Here is a 19,949-nt window from a genome sequence, read left to right as displayed (position 1 = left end):
GTGTCCTTTGTAGGGACATGGATGCAGCTGGAAACCATCATTCTCAGCAAACTATCGCAAGAACAGAAAACCAAACACTGCATGTTCTCGCTTATAGATGGGAATTGAACAATGAGATCACTTGGACACAGGAAGGAGAACATCACACACGGGAGCCTATTGTGTGGAGGGGGGAGGGAGGAGGCATAGCATTAAGAGATATACCTAATATAAATGACGAGGTAATGAGTGCAGCAATACATATGTAACAAACCTGCAGGTTGTGCACATGTACCCTAGAACTCAAAGTATAATAATAATAATAATAACGAAAATGTGGCACATATACACCATGGAATGCTATGCAACCATAAAAAAGGATGAGTTCATATCCTTTGCAGGGACATGGATGAAGCTGGAAACCATCATTCTTAGCAAACTAACACAGGAACAGAAAACCAAACACCGCATGTTCTCACTCATAAGTGGGAGTTGAACAATGAGATCTTATGGACACAGGGAGGGGAACATCATATTCCAGGGCCTGTCAGTGGGTGGGGGGCTAGGGGAGGGATAGCATTAGGAGAAATACCTAATGTAGATGACGTGTTGATGGGTGCAGCAAACAGGTGCATATATACCTATGTAACAAACCTGCACGTTCTGCACATGTATCCCAGAACTTGAAGTATAATTAAGGAAAAAAAAAAAAACTAAAATAAATAAATAAATAAAAATGGGTGATCTAGGATCTATCCTATGTCCACTTTTAATAGAGTAAGTTAAAAGAAAACAAAATAGCATATGTTTCATAATGTTTCTTTTTAAGAAACTACTTTTTCTATTTAAGCTGTGTTTTGCATCAACATAAAGGTTATTATTCAAATAAGTACTGTAGCTTATTTGGGGTAGTTTGTTATACAGCACCAATTACATCAGTTATAAGTACCAACTACATTCCAGGTATCATAGTAGGTATTAAGGATATAGAGGTGAACACAAAGACTCAGCCCTGCCCACAAGGTACACTGTCTAATGTAGAAGATGGATTCACAAGCATATAATTCTTATATAATACAGGAAGGCATATATAATTTCATGACTGGCAAGGATCTTAAAGAGTTCCATATAATCTATGCTTTAATTTAATACATGAATCTATAATAAGATACCTAGTGTAAAAACCTTTAGTGATAGAAATTCACTGCCCCCTGGGCTGGCCTATTGCATTTTTGAATAGCACAAATTTTAGTGTTTTCTTATCTTGAACTAATAATCGAAGTCCCTTCTAATTATATTGTACTAATAATCAAAGTCCCTTCTAATTACTAGTTCTAGTTCTATCATATCAGAGGCAACACAGAACAAACAATATATGTCTGATGGCCTCTCTCTTCTCAGCAGTCCAGAGACCTATGGGTGAGAATTGAGAGTAGAATCGAGAAGAGAGGGATTTGAAGTAGTCATAATGAAAAATATTCTAGGTAAGTTATAAAAAGAAGCTGAGGAGAAATGAAAAACAAACAAAACTCACTTGCCAAGAAACAGTAACTGACAGTAAAATAACTAACTCAATATTGTTGTGTAACTTTTTTTAGCAAAGCTGTGCTGACTTTGAACCAGCACATAGAGAGAAATTTAGAGATCCAGAGCTTGAGACAGGTTCAAGATAACTTGCAGAAATGCATGGGAGCAGTTCGGTTTTAATTCAGTTCAGTAAATATTTTACGACTACCGACTGTGCCACTCTGTGACAAATTAGGAGAGCATATAGGGAAATACTATTAGTCTATGGAAATCATTTGCTTATGAGAATTTCTACTTCATGTCAGTTGCACTAGCCTACAATAATAACTCTTGCACACAAATCTTACTTCTCAAAAAAGTCTTACCTTTACAAACTTTGCAACAGCTGTGAGACAAGGTAATCTGATGAGACTCTGGACAATCCAAAGCTGGACAGCCTGAACTCTCAACAAGTTTCATGGTCTGGTCCTGTTAGACAACAGAAAAGAAGTGCTTCAAATTGTATCATTAGGACTTGCTAAGAAGTTTCCAGATCCAGCAACTGAGAAGGCTCTTTTAAGATCAAGAAATTTTTGTCCTGAGGACCTCTGCACAGGTCACGGGCTCACTCCCAAAATGACATTAAATCCCAACTGGAAAGTCTTTAGAATAAGCAAGTCTTTAGAATAGGAATCAGCCACACTGATTCTACCACACTGCAGCCATGTCTATAATTAGCCAAACATCTGGGGAATCCTGGAAAATTTTGCTAGTTTTACAATACATTTGCAAGCCCAGATGACAACTGTGGCAAAAAAACAGTTTGATTTACATCAACAGCTTTTGGAAAAAAACAGTAAATTAAAATTGAGCTTCCGAAATTTTTCAGTTTTCTCAAAAAGTTTTGTTATAAGGAGATTCTCACAGATGATTCCTGTAAGAAATATTGGATATCTCCCACAAAACTACAAGGAAAATGAGGGCAGGATTCATGTCTCTTGTAAATTAATGTCTAGCACATTTTCAGGCACCTAATTGGCGCTTAAAAATTTCTTGAATAAATGAATAAATCAATGTAAAATCATTGTAATTCTTGCAGTGAAAACTATTAAATACTTCCCAGGGAGAAACCAAAATACAAAATACACTTCTGATAATTGAAGTATTCCTGCCTTAGGAGCAAGCATTTGTTTTCTATACGGTTGGTCTCCAATCTCCTAAAAACAAGGATCATTAACTATGTTTTATTATGCTAACTAATACATAAGTAATAACTCTTGGAACTTGCAAGCTTCCATTTTAACTACTGGTCAATAGCTTAGATTTGTAGACACAATTTCTGCAAGGAATACTTTCATAGAAGAAGGTCACATTTCAATATCTGCCTTTTCCTGGCTCATTTATATAAAGGACCTTCTCCAAATCATAAGGTCTTGTCAAGAAAGTGGCAGGAAGCATGTATACAGTGGAGTCAAATGCTAGTCTTCTTTTGGTTTAGTAGTAATATCAGTTCTGGTAATCTGGTTTTCTAAACCACAGTGTTTTCTGTGTTACTATTAAAGTCACAGACCCCTAGGACTGCCAATATTTTCAAAGCCACAAAACTGACAATAAAAGAACAAACAGGGACTAGAATTGACAGCTCAGAAAATGGCTGTGTGAGAGAGTTGTCAATTATGCAGCAAAGTAAATACAGGAGCTTTAAGGGCCTTGAAGGGAAAAGAAACTGTGGAAGTCCTTAAAGTGAAGAATTTAGTACAGAAGCTTATGATGATCTGATAGAGCTGTGCTGTCCAATCAGTAGTCACTAGCTACATGTGGCTCTTTTACACTGTAATTGCAAAGTACACATGAGAATTTGAAGACTTGGTATAACAAAAGAATGTACAATATCTTATCAATAAATTTAACATTGATTACATGTTGAAATGATGATATTTTGGATATATGGGAGAAAACAGAAAAAAATAGTCCAGCAAAAATTCTGTTTGTGGCTTGCATCATATTTCTATTGCATGGTGCAGCATTAGAAGGTAGAAAATGGTGCCTTTTGTTTCAGCAAATAAAAGATAACATTCACTTATTTATCTAAAATTTATGAGCACCTGCTGTGTTGCCTCTATACAGACTTCTAACTGAACCTATTTAAAACCAAATAATCTTATATAATAGCAAATTTAAAATCCAATAGGCAATTATACCAGTACATTTCTAAACCACAATTATCAGTATTACGAGACATATTCTGGTAAAATGAATAGGATACACATACACACACACACACACACACAGAGAGAGAGAGAGAGAGAGAGAAGTGAGAAACTTTAAATGCCCTCAAGAGTTTTAAATTTAGAGCCAAAATTTTAATGTTAGAGATTACCATTAGAAGCCAGCGGGCAGAAGTTTTCCTCCCTCCTTGAAGTAACTTCTCTGAGTCTCTTTTCTCATTTTGGAGTTACTAGATCTCACTCTATCTTCTAATTCTTTTATCTCTTGTGGAACTTACTCCACTTAAAATGGCATTGGTGTAGGGATGATGATAAAGGAAAATCCATCATCTTGAAATACAGATTGAGGAATTCATTTTAATTTTCCTGTGCCTCTATTCTCTAAGATGGGAACCTACATCATTGGAAAGCTGATTTAAAACTAAAAGAAGCAGAGAGGATACTTTATAATGGGCATGAAGAAATCAGAGCTTTCATGTTCTAGAAATCAAATCTGTCACAGTCTTGCCTCTTTGCATCTCCTCCTTGCTTATCTCAAAGGATTTCCAAATTAAGATGCATGAAGTGGATAGCTTCTTTCAGATTCAATTTGTCTTGGCAAAATTCTTAGGATTTTCCTTTCCCTCACTCTTAGTAATCACAGTTGATTGGTGGTGCCAGCAGCATAAATCACTATCTTAATTTTCTACATAATTTATACATACTAAATCATTTCCCAAACCATGTATAGGAGGCATTTAAAGAGGAAAATTAACTATCAAATAAAAATGAAGCCCTAAAGCAGAAATTTTATATATAGACAGTTTCCTTCATATAGAATAAGGACTGAAATGTAATATTAGGGTCAAGAAATATAACACTATACAAAAGACAAACATGAAAAGTGTTGTGAAACATATTTAGTTTTTCAATTAGTAGGTCGAGGGGCAAAAGTTCAAATGAATTGTATTTGCTTCAGAAAGCTTGGCAAGAAAATTTGTAAGGAATTCCACTTTAACTAATTTAAAACATTCCTTCCAAAGGGAATTAGATAAATATCAGTCTCAACTCCATCCAACAATTAATTTGAGTTAGGCAGTTTTTTGTTTTGTTTTTAATTGAACTGAGCAATATTTCTCACATGGTAGAAAATCATGAGTGACAAAAAGCTAAGTCTAACTTCACCTACATTTTCCTCCCAATAGCAAATAAGGAGCTTATTTGAATTTGGAAAATATAAGACAACTTCACAAAGCTTTAACTTGACAAAATAGCATTTTCATTTATTGGAAAAATTATTTTTCAACCACTAATGTACATGTTTAAAAACAATAATTTCTTCACATTCAAATTATAATTAATATTGTAAATTTTCTCTTTGCATTAGAATTTCAAAAATGTATTTCAAGGTTGAGATAGTCAAGAAACTTTTATTGTGTTTATAAATAGAAACAATTTTGAAAGACCCATAAATAGTCTTCTTACCTTGCACTCATAGAGAACACATACTCCAGAAGAGGAATAGACTGTATTTCTTTCTCCTTCAAAGTAGGTTCGTCCTTGAAATTGGCATATCGCTTTGGAGGAAAAAATACAGATGTATTTATTTTATTGGGAAAAATAGCTTAGAAGGGATCAGATCATCTTGTAACCGCATTCCACATGTTTTACACCTTTTTTCAACATGTTTGAATAACCAGAAACCTCAATTCAATCTACTGCAAGGCAGATGTAAACTTAGTGTCATGCAAATTAAGTTGAGAGAGTAAAATAAGATACAAAAAAGATAAAGGGCAATGACATGTCTGAATTAGACTCTGAAAAAGTACTGCCAAGAAGCAGACTTAAAGTCAATTACTTGCCTGATAGATGATGTCCCACTTAGGGCATATTAAGTAGGCACTTAGGGTGGCAATAAATCAGGGGTAATATGAGACTCAGGGAACAATATGAGAAAAGTTTTTGTTTTATATACCATTACAGAATTTTAAAATAGAACATTATAATAGAAAGAAGCTATATTCATTTCAGCACATCCATGTAAGTTTTAGGTTTTATGATTTAGTGTTCTTTTATTTATAAGTATGTATGGGTTAGGGCACCCCATCTAGGACGTTGAGAGGTCTTAATCTAAACCTGCCTTGCTTCCATCACAATTAAGTGAAATTTTAAAATGTAATCTTAGATTGCATGGAAAAATATGTTTTTAATCCATAAAAAATGCATAGAATATCAAATAACCTTTTCTAAAACTTGCAAAATATTTACAAATCACACAAACATTTAGCCAACAGAAATCATTTCCTTGTTTTGAAGTATTTCATACTACCTACATTGACTCATCACCTAAGGCAAAACAGATTTACCCTAAAGCTAATGATGCCTAATTTTCAGGGTCCTTCTCTGGCTTAGGCTCCTTGTAAGATGCTGAACTAAGTTCTCCTTTCATATTTTTATATTGTTTACCTTTGAAAGGACACCCAATATTTTAGATGCTTCAGATCCCCATAACATCTAGATCTACCCCAAGATAATTATTTCAAAGACCAGTGGAAGTGATCAACTGATAGACTCCGGCAATTTGTTTCCCATATTTACTAAATCCAATTTTTTATTTTAACTATACAAATTCTATAAAGTGAATGTGTACATTTTCTTTTAATTCCACTGTGTGAATTATGAGAAATTCTTTCACTCTTTGTAATTCATATATCCCTATTATCTTTAAAAGTATTGACTTCCCAATAATAAAGAATAAAGAAATTAGACATACTTTTATTTTTTAATTTCATCATTTATTTTTTTCTTTTAGAGACAGGGTCTTGCTGTGTTGCCCAGGATGGTCTCGAACTCCTATCCTTAAGTGGTCCCTCTGCCTAAGCCTTCCAAAGTGCTGGGATTACAGGCATGAGCCACCATGCCTGGTCTATTCTCTTAATAATATCAATATATTGTTGTAGAAATATTAAGATCCAAAATATAACCTGACTCTCACTTTCCTTGAAAAACTATTTTTAAGTTGCATATTTAAATAATGGAAACATGCACGGTTTTAAAAATGTCATCCTTCAATTCATCTCCTTACACAGTATTTATTAACAAATTTGACTACATAATGCATATCTCCTAGCCAATTGATTTTGAACTTTTTAGAGCTTGCTAGCAAAGAATAAAATTTACTTGCACTAATCATATGACTTAACGTCTGGCTAAAATATGCTCACTCATGAATATTCAAAATGAAACTATAGATCTGTCAGTTGCATTCTATCTATTATATTATGAATTATAATGGTATGTGCATTTACTTAATATGATTGATCACAAAATATATCTCTCTGACATCTAATTTTTAGGATTTTTTTTGTTTTCATGAAACTCAGTAATCTCAACATAATTAAACATGCAACATGCTAGGTCTTGGTATGTTGAGGTTACTGAGCTTCATGAAAACAAAAAAAAAAATCCTAAAAATTAGAGGTCAGGGAGATATATATATTAACTACTATATTTTATAAGATAATGAGAATAAATAAAACCTTTCTTACATCTATTCAGTACCTGCCATTCAAAGGTTTCTAAGCCTATTGTATTATATGACTTGATAACTGTAGCCTATTCAAGTCCAAGCATATGTGGAAGAAAAACGATGGTGCTCTAAATCTTTCTTACACAGAAGGGAAAGGAAACATTGCTAAAAAAACACAAGGGTAAATTCTCCTTATACAAAGTCTTTTGATAATTTAATATTCACGTAGATCAGATGGGCCTTCTGCTCTAAACTCTTAATTCAAAAGACTCAAATAGACAACTTATGGGACAATAGGGCACCAAATGGAGCTTGGCAGGGAGGGAAAAAGCACATAAATGAATGAGATCACAATTGCTTAATTCTCTTTCAAGCAACGAGCACAAGCAGGATGAAGTTGGCTTAGGGAGAACCCAAAGTGAGTGATTTTTATCTCACTTCTTTTTTGATAAGTTGCTGTAATTCTCCATAAGTCTAACATTGACATGGAATATTCAGTAATATTAGTAGGATATTTCTTTCCTAGACTCTTTAGAGGAGAAACGTGAAGAAATTCAAACAAAGATATAATGATTCCTAAAAACACTGAAAGGAATCGTAAAAATGCCATTAGAATGGCTCTAGGAGTTTTCTAAGAGAAGACTGAGAGAGTAACAGTCATGTTAACCTATTCACACATTTAACAAATATGTACTGAGCTCCTATTACATGTTAGATACTGTCCTAGGCACTGGAATTCAAAGACAAATTTAATGTGCTTCGTGCCTCACTATTTAGTAGGGCAGACAGACTCATACACAACTAACTCTAAGAGAAGCCAAACTGAAATTCTATGATTAAATAATCCATAAGTTATATGGAAACTCAGGAACCCGAAAGCACTTCTAAGAAGGGACAGCTGGATTAAGATTAAGAAAACAAACAAGGGCTGCTGAAGGATCCATATTGTGGTAAAAGCAAGGGATCATCATTACCCTAGGGCTAAGGAACAAGGGAAGAAAATGGTTTTACTAGAGACCAGTGTAAACCAGAATTATGGAGGAGAGGATGCCTTGTGAAAGCTATAATCATGAGAGCACAACTACTGCCAGAGACATAGCTTGGTGCAGGAAAGAAACATAGCCAACCTTCTCTCCTCCTCCTGCCTTCCAATTTCCTGCCAGTGTCTCCCATTGGTGAATGCTACTTGAAACTAGCTGGCAAGGACACCAGAGTGATGGAGGCTGCAGAAGTCAGGCTCCTGGGGGACAGAGGACAAAGAATGGAAAGGGAGTGTCGGGTGCCCAGGAACAGGAACAATAACAAGAACAAATGTCTGTTACATTAATTCACTATATGCCATTAAGAGGTCTAGTTTACCAAGATAGCTTGCTCAGAAGGGCATAAGAGAATGGAACACAAAAGTCTGAAAGAGAAAATAGATATTTTAAAAATGTAGTCCCTCCTTCAGATTATCAAAGTGAGGTTTATAGGCAGCCAGAGGGTAAAATGAGGGAACTGAGCTCTGGGAAAATCAAGTGTGTAAACAGAGGAGGGAAAGCAGATCGGGCCTATGCCCTAATTTTAACCAAGGCCAACCCGTGTAGGTATCAGATGCAAATTCTCAGAGATAACAATAATCACTGGCTACCACAATGACTACACCAGCATCCCTGGAATTCTCTAACTGAAAAGTATCTGCCTTCTAACCTCTCCCCAGTAGAGTATAAAGTAAGAAAATTCACTTCCTCAATAAAACAATAAAGGAATAATCATTTTTACTGTATTTTCTGCTCCTTTTAACCATGTTAATTAGATGCACATGTTTATAGCCAGAGGCTTCACTTCCTCCCTAGTTTTCTTGTGTGGCTTGTGTATATGTGAGTGAGTGTGACTACCACATTTAGTTCTTTGTGATGTAACTTTGGATTTCTACACCTCAAATCACTTACTAGCTTAAAGCAGAACTGTTTCAATTAGGCCATGTTTTCAAAAGTCTATGCTGAGTGATAGATTGAATATGTTATATGTATATACTTTAAGATATAAAACTTCTAGGGAGATGTACTTAATTTATTCATACAGGCTTATCACTTTGTAGACTAGGAAGCTATACCATTTTGAAATCATACTAACCCATAGAACCACAGCTACTCATTAGTTATTAATATTAAACAATGTGAAATACACATTTCCTCTGACTCTAGTAGGTGCTGCTGTTGGCATAACTCGAGGGAGTGCATTCACACCAGGGTCTATGTGATTTACATCACACAGAGCTTTCCTGCACATAGTCTATTCAGTCATAAGTGGAGACATTAACAACAACTTGTAGAAATTCAATAGGACAATGTAACACTTGATGTATATGTTCTACCAAGGCTATCTTAAACATTGCAAATTGGATAGTCACTAGCATCATAATTATCAGAGAATCCAAGAAAGCAATTAATAAAAATTATTTTCCTTCATTTTCCTCCATTTTAACAACATAAAAACAATTAACAGCAAATAGGAGCCAACAGATGCTACAGACAAATTTAGAAGTCATCAGTTGTTAAAAAGTGAAAGGTAATTTATAACACAGATTGAAAACTGGATAAGTGAAAGAAGCCAGTAAAACACTGAAAATTCTAAGTTACACATTAAAATCTTGATTTACTGGTCCTTAATGCAGAGATGGCAACTGCAGGTTTCTCTAATGAGATTTAAATGAACTTCAGCAAACCATTGTAGAAAGAATGATCTAAAGCCATCTAAAAACATTTCAGAATATATAAGCAAAAGGGCATCATATTTTACTTCTGAACATTTCCTCACTACATCTTTAGCTTTTTTCCTCTTATTACTTGATTGAAAATACATGCATCTACTTTAAACTTCCCAATTGGTATCAATACCTTTAAAAACGATTCATTACAAAATTAAAAGTTATAAATACCAAAAAGAAAGTCAGTGTAATTAACTTAAGTGAGTCATGGGACATAGAGTTTCTTTAAAATTCTTTTTCAAAACACCAAATATCAGTGATCTTTGGATTGGTTGTCTGTTAAGGATAGACTTTTATATAGTAGTAGCTTTCCAATGGCATGCTTTGAAATTTTGATTCCCTTTGGGAGACTTCTCAAAAATGTATAATAGCAGTTACTTCATTCTGAGCCAATATTTTGTTAGCAATATACAAATCAAAGCTGTTGGATGAGAAAAGAACTCATTAACTATAATTATGTATATCTGTATTTTTATTACACATTTTTAAAAGAATGTACAATAAATGCATTCATGAGGCAGGCTAAGATTCTGCAAAGTCAAACAAAAAATTTAAAAGTGTTATAATATTCTTAATAGGCTCCAATCAGCTATGCTGCATTTATCCAGCCCACAATCTTCTTTTGTAATCTGGACTCACTTGGAGTCAATTCTTAACAATATGGTCGTAATAAAAGTCTTGAGCACTAACTGATACAAATTAATCTCTCTTCTCTACAATGCTCAAATCTCTATTATAGCACTGAACACATTTTTCTTCCTTTTCTCTAGTGAGTTGTATACTTTTTCATCTTTCTTATTTCAGGACAGAGACAGTGTCTTACTTGTCTTTGGATTTTATTCAGCACCCAGCAGGGGCCCTGCATAATATACTCTCAAGGTTTGTTAAATTTTTTGGTAAATTCTCTTCCAGCTTCCTATTTGATAAAGAAATCTAAAAATAAGTGAACTGAACCTCTCTAAACCTCATTTTTTCCTTTACATTTGGTCTCACCTGTGGAGTTTGCATCTTATAATAAAGATTCTACAGCCTGTGTCTTACAGAAAGAGTCTGCCCTTTCTGTAAAATGACAGCTTACCTTCAGCTGGAGCACATCTGAAACTTGTGAAATGGGAGCAGTAAGAAAGCAGCTGGTTACTGTCATAGCAGTAACTTACTAAAATGAATAATGCAAATTAGCATGCTCAAAGAAACTCTCCTTGAACAATTTGATGACAAAACTTTCTTTTCCCAGTATAAAACCAGTTTTTGTGAGTCAATGCTATTTAAAATGATTAGAAGTTCAGAGTGCTTAAATAATTCACAAATTCATGAATTAGACATGATTGTCTAATCTCATTAATTGTTTGGGAATTTAGTTGTTTGCCAAACTAATATTAGAGTTTAAGAAATGAGATCTTGATAGTAGTTGTGCAGCCTCCTTTTTCTGTTTTATATACATCATGTCCTTGGGCTTCTAAAGGACCAAAGAGTGCTGCCCCTAGGGGGCCTTAATTTAGGTCAGTAGCTTATTCTTCCAAAAAGAGAACAGGCCCTGAAATACTATAAATTTAGCAGTAGTGAGGGGTTAGGAGGCAAAGAAGGATAAAAGTACCTCCCAGAATAGAACAAGAGCAAAAATTCAAGCACCCTGTCCAGATCAGCCTTTAGGTTAGAGAATGTATATGCTGAGAAAACAAAAAATGAATGTTTAGAAGTTAATAGCAAAAAAGCACACGCTATTGCTGTAAGCAGAGATTCAGCATTTTTGACTCTAACTTTACCAATTTAAATGGCAATATAAAAATATGAAATTCTTTTAAATTAGCTGCTTTTCTGTCACTAGTCTTGTTCTTGATCCTGGCTCATGTACCATAGAACAGTCTATTAAAATGACAATATAATCAATTCATTTAGCCCTCTGACAATATGAAAAATAAATTGAATGACTGGAGGTAAAGATTTAGAGGAAAACACAGTATCTGTGTCAATACTTAAATACTATTAAAGTGACAGAACATGGACACACATGAAGAAACAGGTTTCATTACCACTAGACAAAGAAATATAATGTATAATATAATACGGAAAAGTTTGCATATTGTCACTTTCAAAGTTAGAACTAGAATCCATATGACAGTCCTTCTGTGCATCTTTTCTTACCACCAACCCAGTGAATTTGATCAATACAGGAACATCTTGTCTTTGGCTTAACTTTGTGTAACTTTTTTTTTCAAAATGCCTGGCACCATTTAGACACATGTTGTTTTGATGTTATAGTGTTGAAGATATTGAACATAAAATGTTGTGTGAACTGCAAAGCATGATTCTTTTCATTATAAACCAAATATTAGTGCTCAACTAAGAGATTACAAGTAAAAAACATTGAAAAAGTGATTTTGCTCTTTTAGAACACTTTCTGGTGTGCAGGTAAAACAAAGGAGGAAATTGTTGAGGGGTAGCTCTATTAGGAGGACATTTTTCAAAGCAGTTTCATGAGAGCTATATTAATAACTCCATTATGCAAAGAATGTGGGCCAAGAGAGGAGAACAAGCACAAGGTTAAAGGGAGCAAGCTCTATGTAGAGTAAGACAAGTGGAAAGGATGGCAGAAAGAGGAGGGAAGAGAGAGCAAAGGAAGCAACTGAGGATGGAAAAATTTGAAAGCATACTTGAGATGGAACAGGAGAAGGAAACGCAGTAAGCAACAAAATGATAAACAGGAGAACCAAAACAATTTCATAAAGACTTAGGGCAAGAATGGCAACACCTGGTGAAAATAAGAAACTATTTTTTTTTTTTTTCTGAGACAGGGTCTCACTTTGTTGCCCAGGTTGGAATGCTGTGGCACGATGAACTGCAACCTCAACCTCCCAGGCTCAAGCGATCCACCTCAGCCTCCTGAGCAGTTGGGACTACAGGCATGCGCCAGCATGTCCCACTAATTTTTTAATTTTTTTGTAGAGACAGGGTCTCATTATGTTGCCCAGGCTGGTCTTGAAGTCCTGACCTCAAGTCATCCTTCAACCTTGACCTCCCAAAATGCTGGGATTACAGGTGTAAGCCACCACACCTGACCTAAGAAACATTTATTGACACTGAAGCACTGTAGTAGAAGGTCATCTTCCCTGCCTTCAGGGAGCATTCAGCCTAATGTGGGAAATGATGGGCACATGCATAGGTAACTAAATATAACTCAGAGAAGAACACAGTCTTACAAGGGTGGAACTGGAAATGCTTCACACAGAGGAGTGTTTGAAAATGAGCACCGAGGGTGAAATGAATTAGTATGATTTAAATCAGGAAAAGAGTACTCATAATACATTCAAAAATAGAATAATAATCACAATAATATACTTTGTCCCAGGATCCCAATGAACATCCAGTCTCGAAATCTATATTACCTGGAAGTGATTTATTATAAGTTGGTTTTACCTATACTCCCAAACTAGTAGGCTGATGGATCTCATCCACAGATGCATATTAAAATCACCTGAAGAACATTTAAAACTCAATGTCCTATCTGCACGCCAGACCAATTAAAAAATTCTGAGGGTAGGACTTGGGTCTTTTAATATTTTAGAGCTGTCCAGGTAGACCTAAGTTGACAGCTATTTTATTATTCAGAGAAAAGGGAAATGAAAGAGAAAAAATAAAATTAACATTTGAATAGAGACAGTCACAGATATATTCAGTAGAAGCCTTTTTATCCTATGTTATCTGATGGGATTTGGCCCATTGTTTGAAAATAATCAGTTAAACTGAGAAATCATATATGACAATAAATATGTACCTTATACATTTTAAACACACAAATTCACACTCATTCAACCATGTTTTGATGTTGAACATTTTAGTATGGATTCCTTGATTGTGCTTTATTGTAGTCTTGATTATATAAGTAAATGTTTTAATGTGTTGCCTAGAATTTCCAGTAAAAGTTTCATTTTGATTGGGTTTTTTTTTTTTTTAAGGTAATAAGATAGATACTTGCCCAGCAGTCTGGAAAGAAATAATTTCAATACCCTGTTTTCATCCACATTTATAGTTGTTTTACTGACATGTAATTTCAGAGTACCTTTTTTAAGGGAACTCTTATACACTGTTGATGAGAATGCAAATTAGTTTAGCCACTATGGAAAGCCGTTTGTAGAGTTTTCAAAGAACTTAAAGTACAACTACCATTCAACCCAGTAATCCCACTACTGGATATATATACCCAAGGAAAATAATTGATTCTGTCAGAAAGTCATATGCACCTGTATGTTCACTGCAGCACTATTCACGATAGCAAGGACATGGAATCAACCTAAGTGCCAATCAACAAGGAAGTGGATAAAGAAAATGTGGTGTATATATACACCATGGAATACTATGCAGCCATAAAAAAGAATGAAATCATGCCCTTTGCAGCAACTTAGACACAGCTAGAGGCCATCATCCCAGACACCCTAACATGAGAACAGAAAAGCAAAAAACACATGTTCTTACTGATAAGTGGGAGCTAAACACTGAATACACATGGATGTTAAAGTAAGAACAATAGTCACCAGAAATCACTAGATGGGGGAGAAAGGGAGCAGGGTGTGGCCTAAAGAACCACCTGCTTGGTACTATGTTGCTGCCTGGGTGATGGAATCATTGGGACCTCAAGCCTCAGCATCATACAATTTAACCATAAAATACACCTGCATATGTACCCTTTAATCTATAATAAAAGTTGAAATTTGCAGGATACAAAATCAGTGTACAAAAATCACAAGCATTCTTATACACCAACAAGAACCAAAGTGACAGCCAAATTAGAAAGGCAATCCCATTCACAATTGCCATGAAAAGAATAAAACACCTAGGAATACAGCTACCCAGGGAAGTGAAAGATCTCTACAAAGAGAATTACAAAACACTCCTCAAATAAATCAGAGAAGATACAAAAAAAAGGAAAAACATCCCATGCTCATGGACAGGAAGAATCAATATCATTAAAATGGCTACATAGCCCAAAGCAGTTGACATATTCAATGGTATTCCTACTAAACTACCAATGACATTATTCACAGAACTAGAAAGAAAAAAAAAACTACTTTAAAATTCACATGGAACCAAAAAAGAGCCTAAATAGACAAGGCAATCCTAAGGAAAAAAAGAAAAAAAAGCTGGAGGCATCACAATACCCAACTTCAAACTATACTACAAGTCTACCATAACCAAAAGAGCAATGGTACTGGTACAAAAACAAGACATAGACCAATAGAACAGAATACAGAGCCCAGAAATAAGGCTGCACATTTACGACTATCTGATCTTCAACAAAGCTGACAAAAAAACAAGCAATAGGGAAAACTCCCTATTAAATAAATGGTGCTAGAATAACTGGCTAGCCATATGCAGAAAATTGAAGTTGGACTCCTTCTTACACCATGTACACAGATGAACTCAAGATGAATTAAAGACTTAAATGCAAAACCTAAAACTATAAAAACTCTGGAAGACAACCTGGGCAATGCCATTCTGGACATAGGAATGGGTGAAGATTTCATGACAAAGACACCAAGAGCAATTGCAACAAAAGCAAAAATTGACAAGTGAGATCTAATTAAACTTGAGAGTTTCTGCACAGCGAAAGAAACTATGAACAGAGTAAAGAGAAAACCTACAGAATGAAAGAAAATATTTGCTGGCAAAGTTGCAGAGAAAAGGAAACACTTATATGTGGTTGGTGGGAGTGTAAATTAGTTCAACTATTGTGGAAAGCAGTATGGTGATTCCTCAAAAAACTAAAAGCAGAACTCCCAGCAATCCCATTACTGGGTACATACCCAGACAAATATAAATCTTTCCACCATAAAGACATATGCACATGAATGTTCATTGCAGCACTATTCACAATAGCAAAGACATGGAATCAACCTAAATGCCCATCAATGACAGACTGGATTTTTAAAATGTGGTACATAAGCACCACGAAACACTATGTAGCCATAAAAACAATATCATGTCTGTTGTTGGAACATGGATGGAGATGGAGGCTATTATCCTTAGCAAACTAATGCAGGAACAGAAAACCAAATACTACATGTTTTCACTTATAAGTGGGAGCTAAATGATAAGAACTTATGAACACAAAAAAGGAAACAGCAGACACTGGGGTCTATTTGAAGAGGGAGGGTGGGAGTAGGAAGAGGAGCAGAAAAGATAACGATTGGGTACGGGGCTTAATTCTTGGGTGATGAAATAATATGTACAACAAACATCAGTGACATAAGTTTACCTACGTAACAAATTTTCACATGTACCCCCAAACCTAAGAAAAAGTTTTTCAAAATTCTATTATGCATAACAATGAATACATTGAGAAATATTATTAAAACTTTTACTCAGTGAAAATTATTACTGTAAAAAGTAATTGACAGAGAGTCCTTCGAGAAATAATTTTTAAAAATAACAGTAGATATACACACATAAAACACACTTACAAACTAAGAAAGTTAAAATAAAATTTTCAAAGGAGAAAAATACACTTACTGAAGAAAGAGCTGGAAACATATTTTACCAAATGAGTACAAATTATCAGGAACTCTGCTAGATGTATTTCTTTAAGTTTTGTTATTCCTTCAAGCAACTTCATGATGTGAGAAATATTATCTATCTATCTTTGTGTTACATATTTTAACTGAAACCCAAAAAAGTTTGTGTTGCCTAAAGTGGGTGACACAGTGGGCTTCACTTTCTATTCCAGTCAAATCTCCACATCTCTAGTTAGTTAACCCTCAAAACCATGGGTTAGAATTGGACTCATTCAACTTTATTTCATTCTAAACCCTAAAATACAATGATTTGCCAATGTTTTTCTAACTAGACATAAAGGTAGAGTTTAGATGTGCTATACTTAAACTTGAATATAATCAAGAAAATTTTGATTGCATTTGCTTTCAAATGCTTGCATTTTATGTTAAAGACTCATAGTGTTTAAAAAAATTTAACATTAAAATGAGAAAAAGAGTACCTTTTTAGTAATTTTAGTTTATCAACTTTTTCCAAATCATTCAACTTAATTTATATAAAACAAATTTTATTTCATTTCATATTTGTATTTAATCGATTTATATATTTGTATGTATTTATAGTAGTTAAATAATATTACAATTATTATATAAATACAACTTACATAAACAGGGTTGAAAACATAAGCATACAGGCTTAGCCTCAAACTTAGTTGATTTCTTTTAATTTGTAACAGAGCCAATGTAAACTGTCAATGAATGTTGCTCAAATCACCTGGAGATCTTATTTAAATGCATAAGCTGATCAGTAGATCTAGCGTGAGACATGAAATTCTGCATATGTAACCATGTCCCAAGGGATACTAATGCTGCTGATTCAGTGATCACACTTAGAGTCGCAAGATTATAGATCAGTAATTATCAACTGGACTTGCACATAAAAATTGCACATAGGGAAATTGTTGAAAATATCTGTGTGGAACCCAAACCAACTACTTCAAAATATCTAGGAGAGGGACCTAGGCAATCAGTATCTTTCAAGAGAATCCAGGTAATTCTAAAGTCTGACCAGTGTTAAGGATTACAGGTGTAGACTCACCCAACTAGTCAATTTAGGGAGGTTTTACTGTAAATCTCAATCCTAGATAATCCCACTCAGTAATGGTTGCTATAAGGTTGCTATAAGTACAGGTTGCTATAAGAATCAGACCAAAATTATTCTGGATGTTTCTTAAATTTTAAATAATTTGCTTATGAATATGACTGCAAAAAGAGTAATAAAAGTAACAGAAGTGGAAAAAATGGAGAAGAAGAGGGAGATGGAGAGGCAGAATGAGAGAGAAAAGCAGAAAGAGAGAGGAAGAGAGAAAAAGAGAACATGTGAAATGCACGTTTATTGTAGGACTAGAGATTGAGCCTTATTAAATACACCTGTACTTGTACCTTGGGATGAAAGTATTTGTATCATATTAAAATAAAATATCATATTTTATTCTTTTCAGATAATTTTTCTCATTGGGGTCAATTAAGTAAAGTTTTTGACAGCTACGCTAAATGAAACATCAAGGTTAATATGTTAAACACATTATGTTAACTCTGTAAATTAAGAGTTAAATTAACGCCATAATTAACCTTCTTACAATAATAAATAATCAAAAGAAAATTTGGTTACATTACCCCCAAATGCCTCTGGAATTAAATAAGAAGCAAAAAGGCTTCCCATAATCCTTCATGTCTTCAGTGATGCTATTATATATATAGAAGAATTTCCCCTCCACCACATTTATAGAGAAGAATACTGTGGAAATGTTCTCGTTCATACTCTCTCACACACACACACATATATATTATTTTAATGGCTATTACATGCCTATAAGTATGCTCATACTAATAAAAAAATAAAAAATAAACCCACAGACACTGACCTAAATAAACATAGGCATGCGATTACCTGAAAAGAAGTCAAAATGACCATCATAATGCTGCCCAATGAGTTCAGGAAACTGATACATGAACAAAGTTGGAACATCAATAGACAGTAATTTTTTTAAATGACCAAACAGATATTTAGAATGTAAGAATACAATAACTGAATTGAAAAATCCACTAGAGGACTTCAACAGTAGATTTGATTAAGCAGAAGAATCAGCAAACTGAAAGACAGCACATCTGAAATGCAGTCAGAGGACCAAAGAGGAAAACAAATAAAAAAGAATAAAGAAAGCCTAAGGGACTTACGGGATAACATGAAGTGAGCCAACATATGCATTTGGGGATCCAAAAAGACTAAGATAGAAAAAGGCAGAATGCTTGTTTGAAGAAATAATAGCTGAAAACTTCCCAAATCTGGGAAAGGAAATGTACATCTACATTCAAAAAGGCAAAATAACTGCAGCATGATTAAATGTAAACAAAGCTACACAAAGATACATTATAATCAAACTGTCAAAAGTCAAAGAAAAAGAAAATTTCAAAAGAAGCAAGAGAAAAGTGACTAGTCATGTACAACGGAACGTCCTTAAGACTATCAGCAGAATTATCAATGGAACCATTGCAGGCAGAATAGAGTACAATGATGTATTTAAAGTGTTGGAAGAAAAAACTCTGCCAACCAAGAATACTATACATAGCCAAACTGTCCTTCAAAAATTAAGAACAAATAAAGACTGTCCCAGGTAACAAAAGCTGATGAAATTTATCACCACTCAACCTGCCTTACAAAAAATGATAACAGGAGTCCTTAAAGTTGAAATGAAAAAACTACCAGACAACAACACAAAAGTATATAAAAGTAAAAAGTTAACTGGTAAAGGTAAATATATAGACAAATAAAGAATATTGTAATACTCCAACAGTGGTGTATATATCACCTTAAATTCTGGTATGTAACTTAAAGATAAAAATATAAAAATAACAACTAAAAATGTGTTAATGGACATGCCACATAAAAATGGTAATTTGTGACATCAATGATAAAGAGTTTGGGGGCGGGGAGTAAAAAGGTGAATGGAAATAAAGTTAAGTTGTTATCAACTTAAAATAGATTGCTGATCTTGCATGTGGGGACAGAGCAAGATGGCTGAATACTAACAGATCCAGTCTCCAACTCCTGGCGCGAGCGACACAGAGGACCGGTGATTTCTGCATTTTCAACTGAGGTACTGGGGTCATCTCACTGGGGAGTGCCAGACAATTGGTGCTGGTCAGCTGCTACAGCCCGACCAGCGAGAGCTGAAGCAGGGCGAGGGATTGCCTCACCTGGGAAGCGCAAGGGGGAAGGGAATCCCTTTTCCTAGCCAGGCGAACCGACCCACGCCAATACTGTGCTTTAAGCAAACGGGCACACCAGAAGATTATACCCACACCTGGCCGGGAGGGTCCCACGGCCACGGAGCCTCCCTCATTGCTACCACAGCAGTCTGCGATCTAACCACAAGGCAGCAGGGAGGCTGGGGGAGGGGCGCCCGCCATTGCTGAGGCTTAAGTAGGTAAACAAA

At 34.8% G+C, this 19,949-nt stretch overlaps 1 protein-coding gene across 3 annotated transcripts in view; it reads right to left on the bottom strand.

Moving 5' to 3' along the window:
• The window catches only part of NELL2 (NEL-like 2 (chicken)), a 436,529-nt gene that overhangs the window by 226,124 nt on the left and 190,456 nt on the right, over positions 1–19,949 (bottom strand). For all 3 annotated transcript variants that reach the window (XM_011936068.1, XM_011936067.1, XM_011936069.1), the window contains 2 exons: positions 5,178–5,269; positions 1,872–1,974 (listed from right to left, as the gene is read on the bottom strand). In XM_011936068.1, the coding sequence (XP_011791458.1) occupies positions 1,872–1,974; positions 5,178–5,269 (195 nt within the window). The remainder of the gene's footprint in view (positions 1–1,871; positions 1,975–5,177; positions 5,270–19,949) is intronic.

The sequence above is a fragment of the Colobus angolensis genome, unplaced genomic scaffold (genome assembly GCF_000951035.1).
Source record: "Colobus angolensis palliatus isolate OR3802 unplaced genomic scaffold, Cang.pa_1.0 Scaffold150, whole genome shotgun sequence".
In the NCBI taxonomy this organism is placed as follows: domain Eukaryota; kingdom Metazoa; phylum Chordata; class Mammalia; order Primates; family Cercopithecidae; genus Colobus; species Colobus angolensis.
Note: the sequence above shows the minus strand (reverse complement) of the source record. Positions and strands in the feature narration are given on the sequence as shown.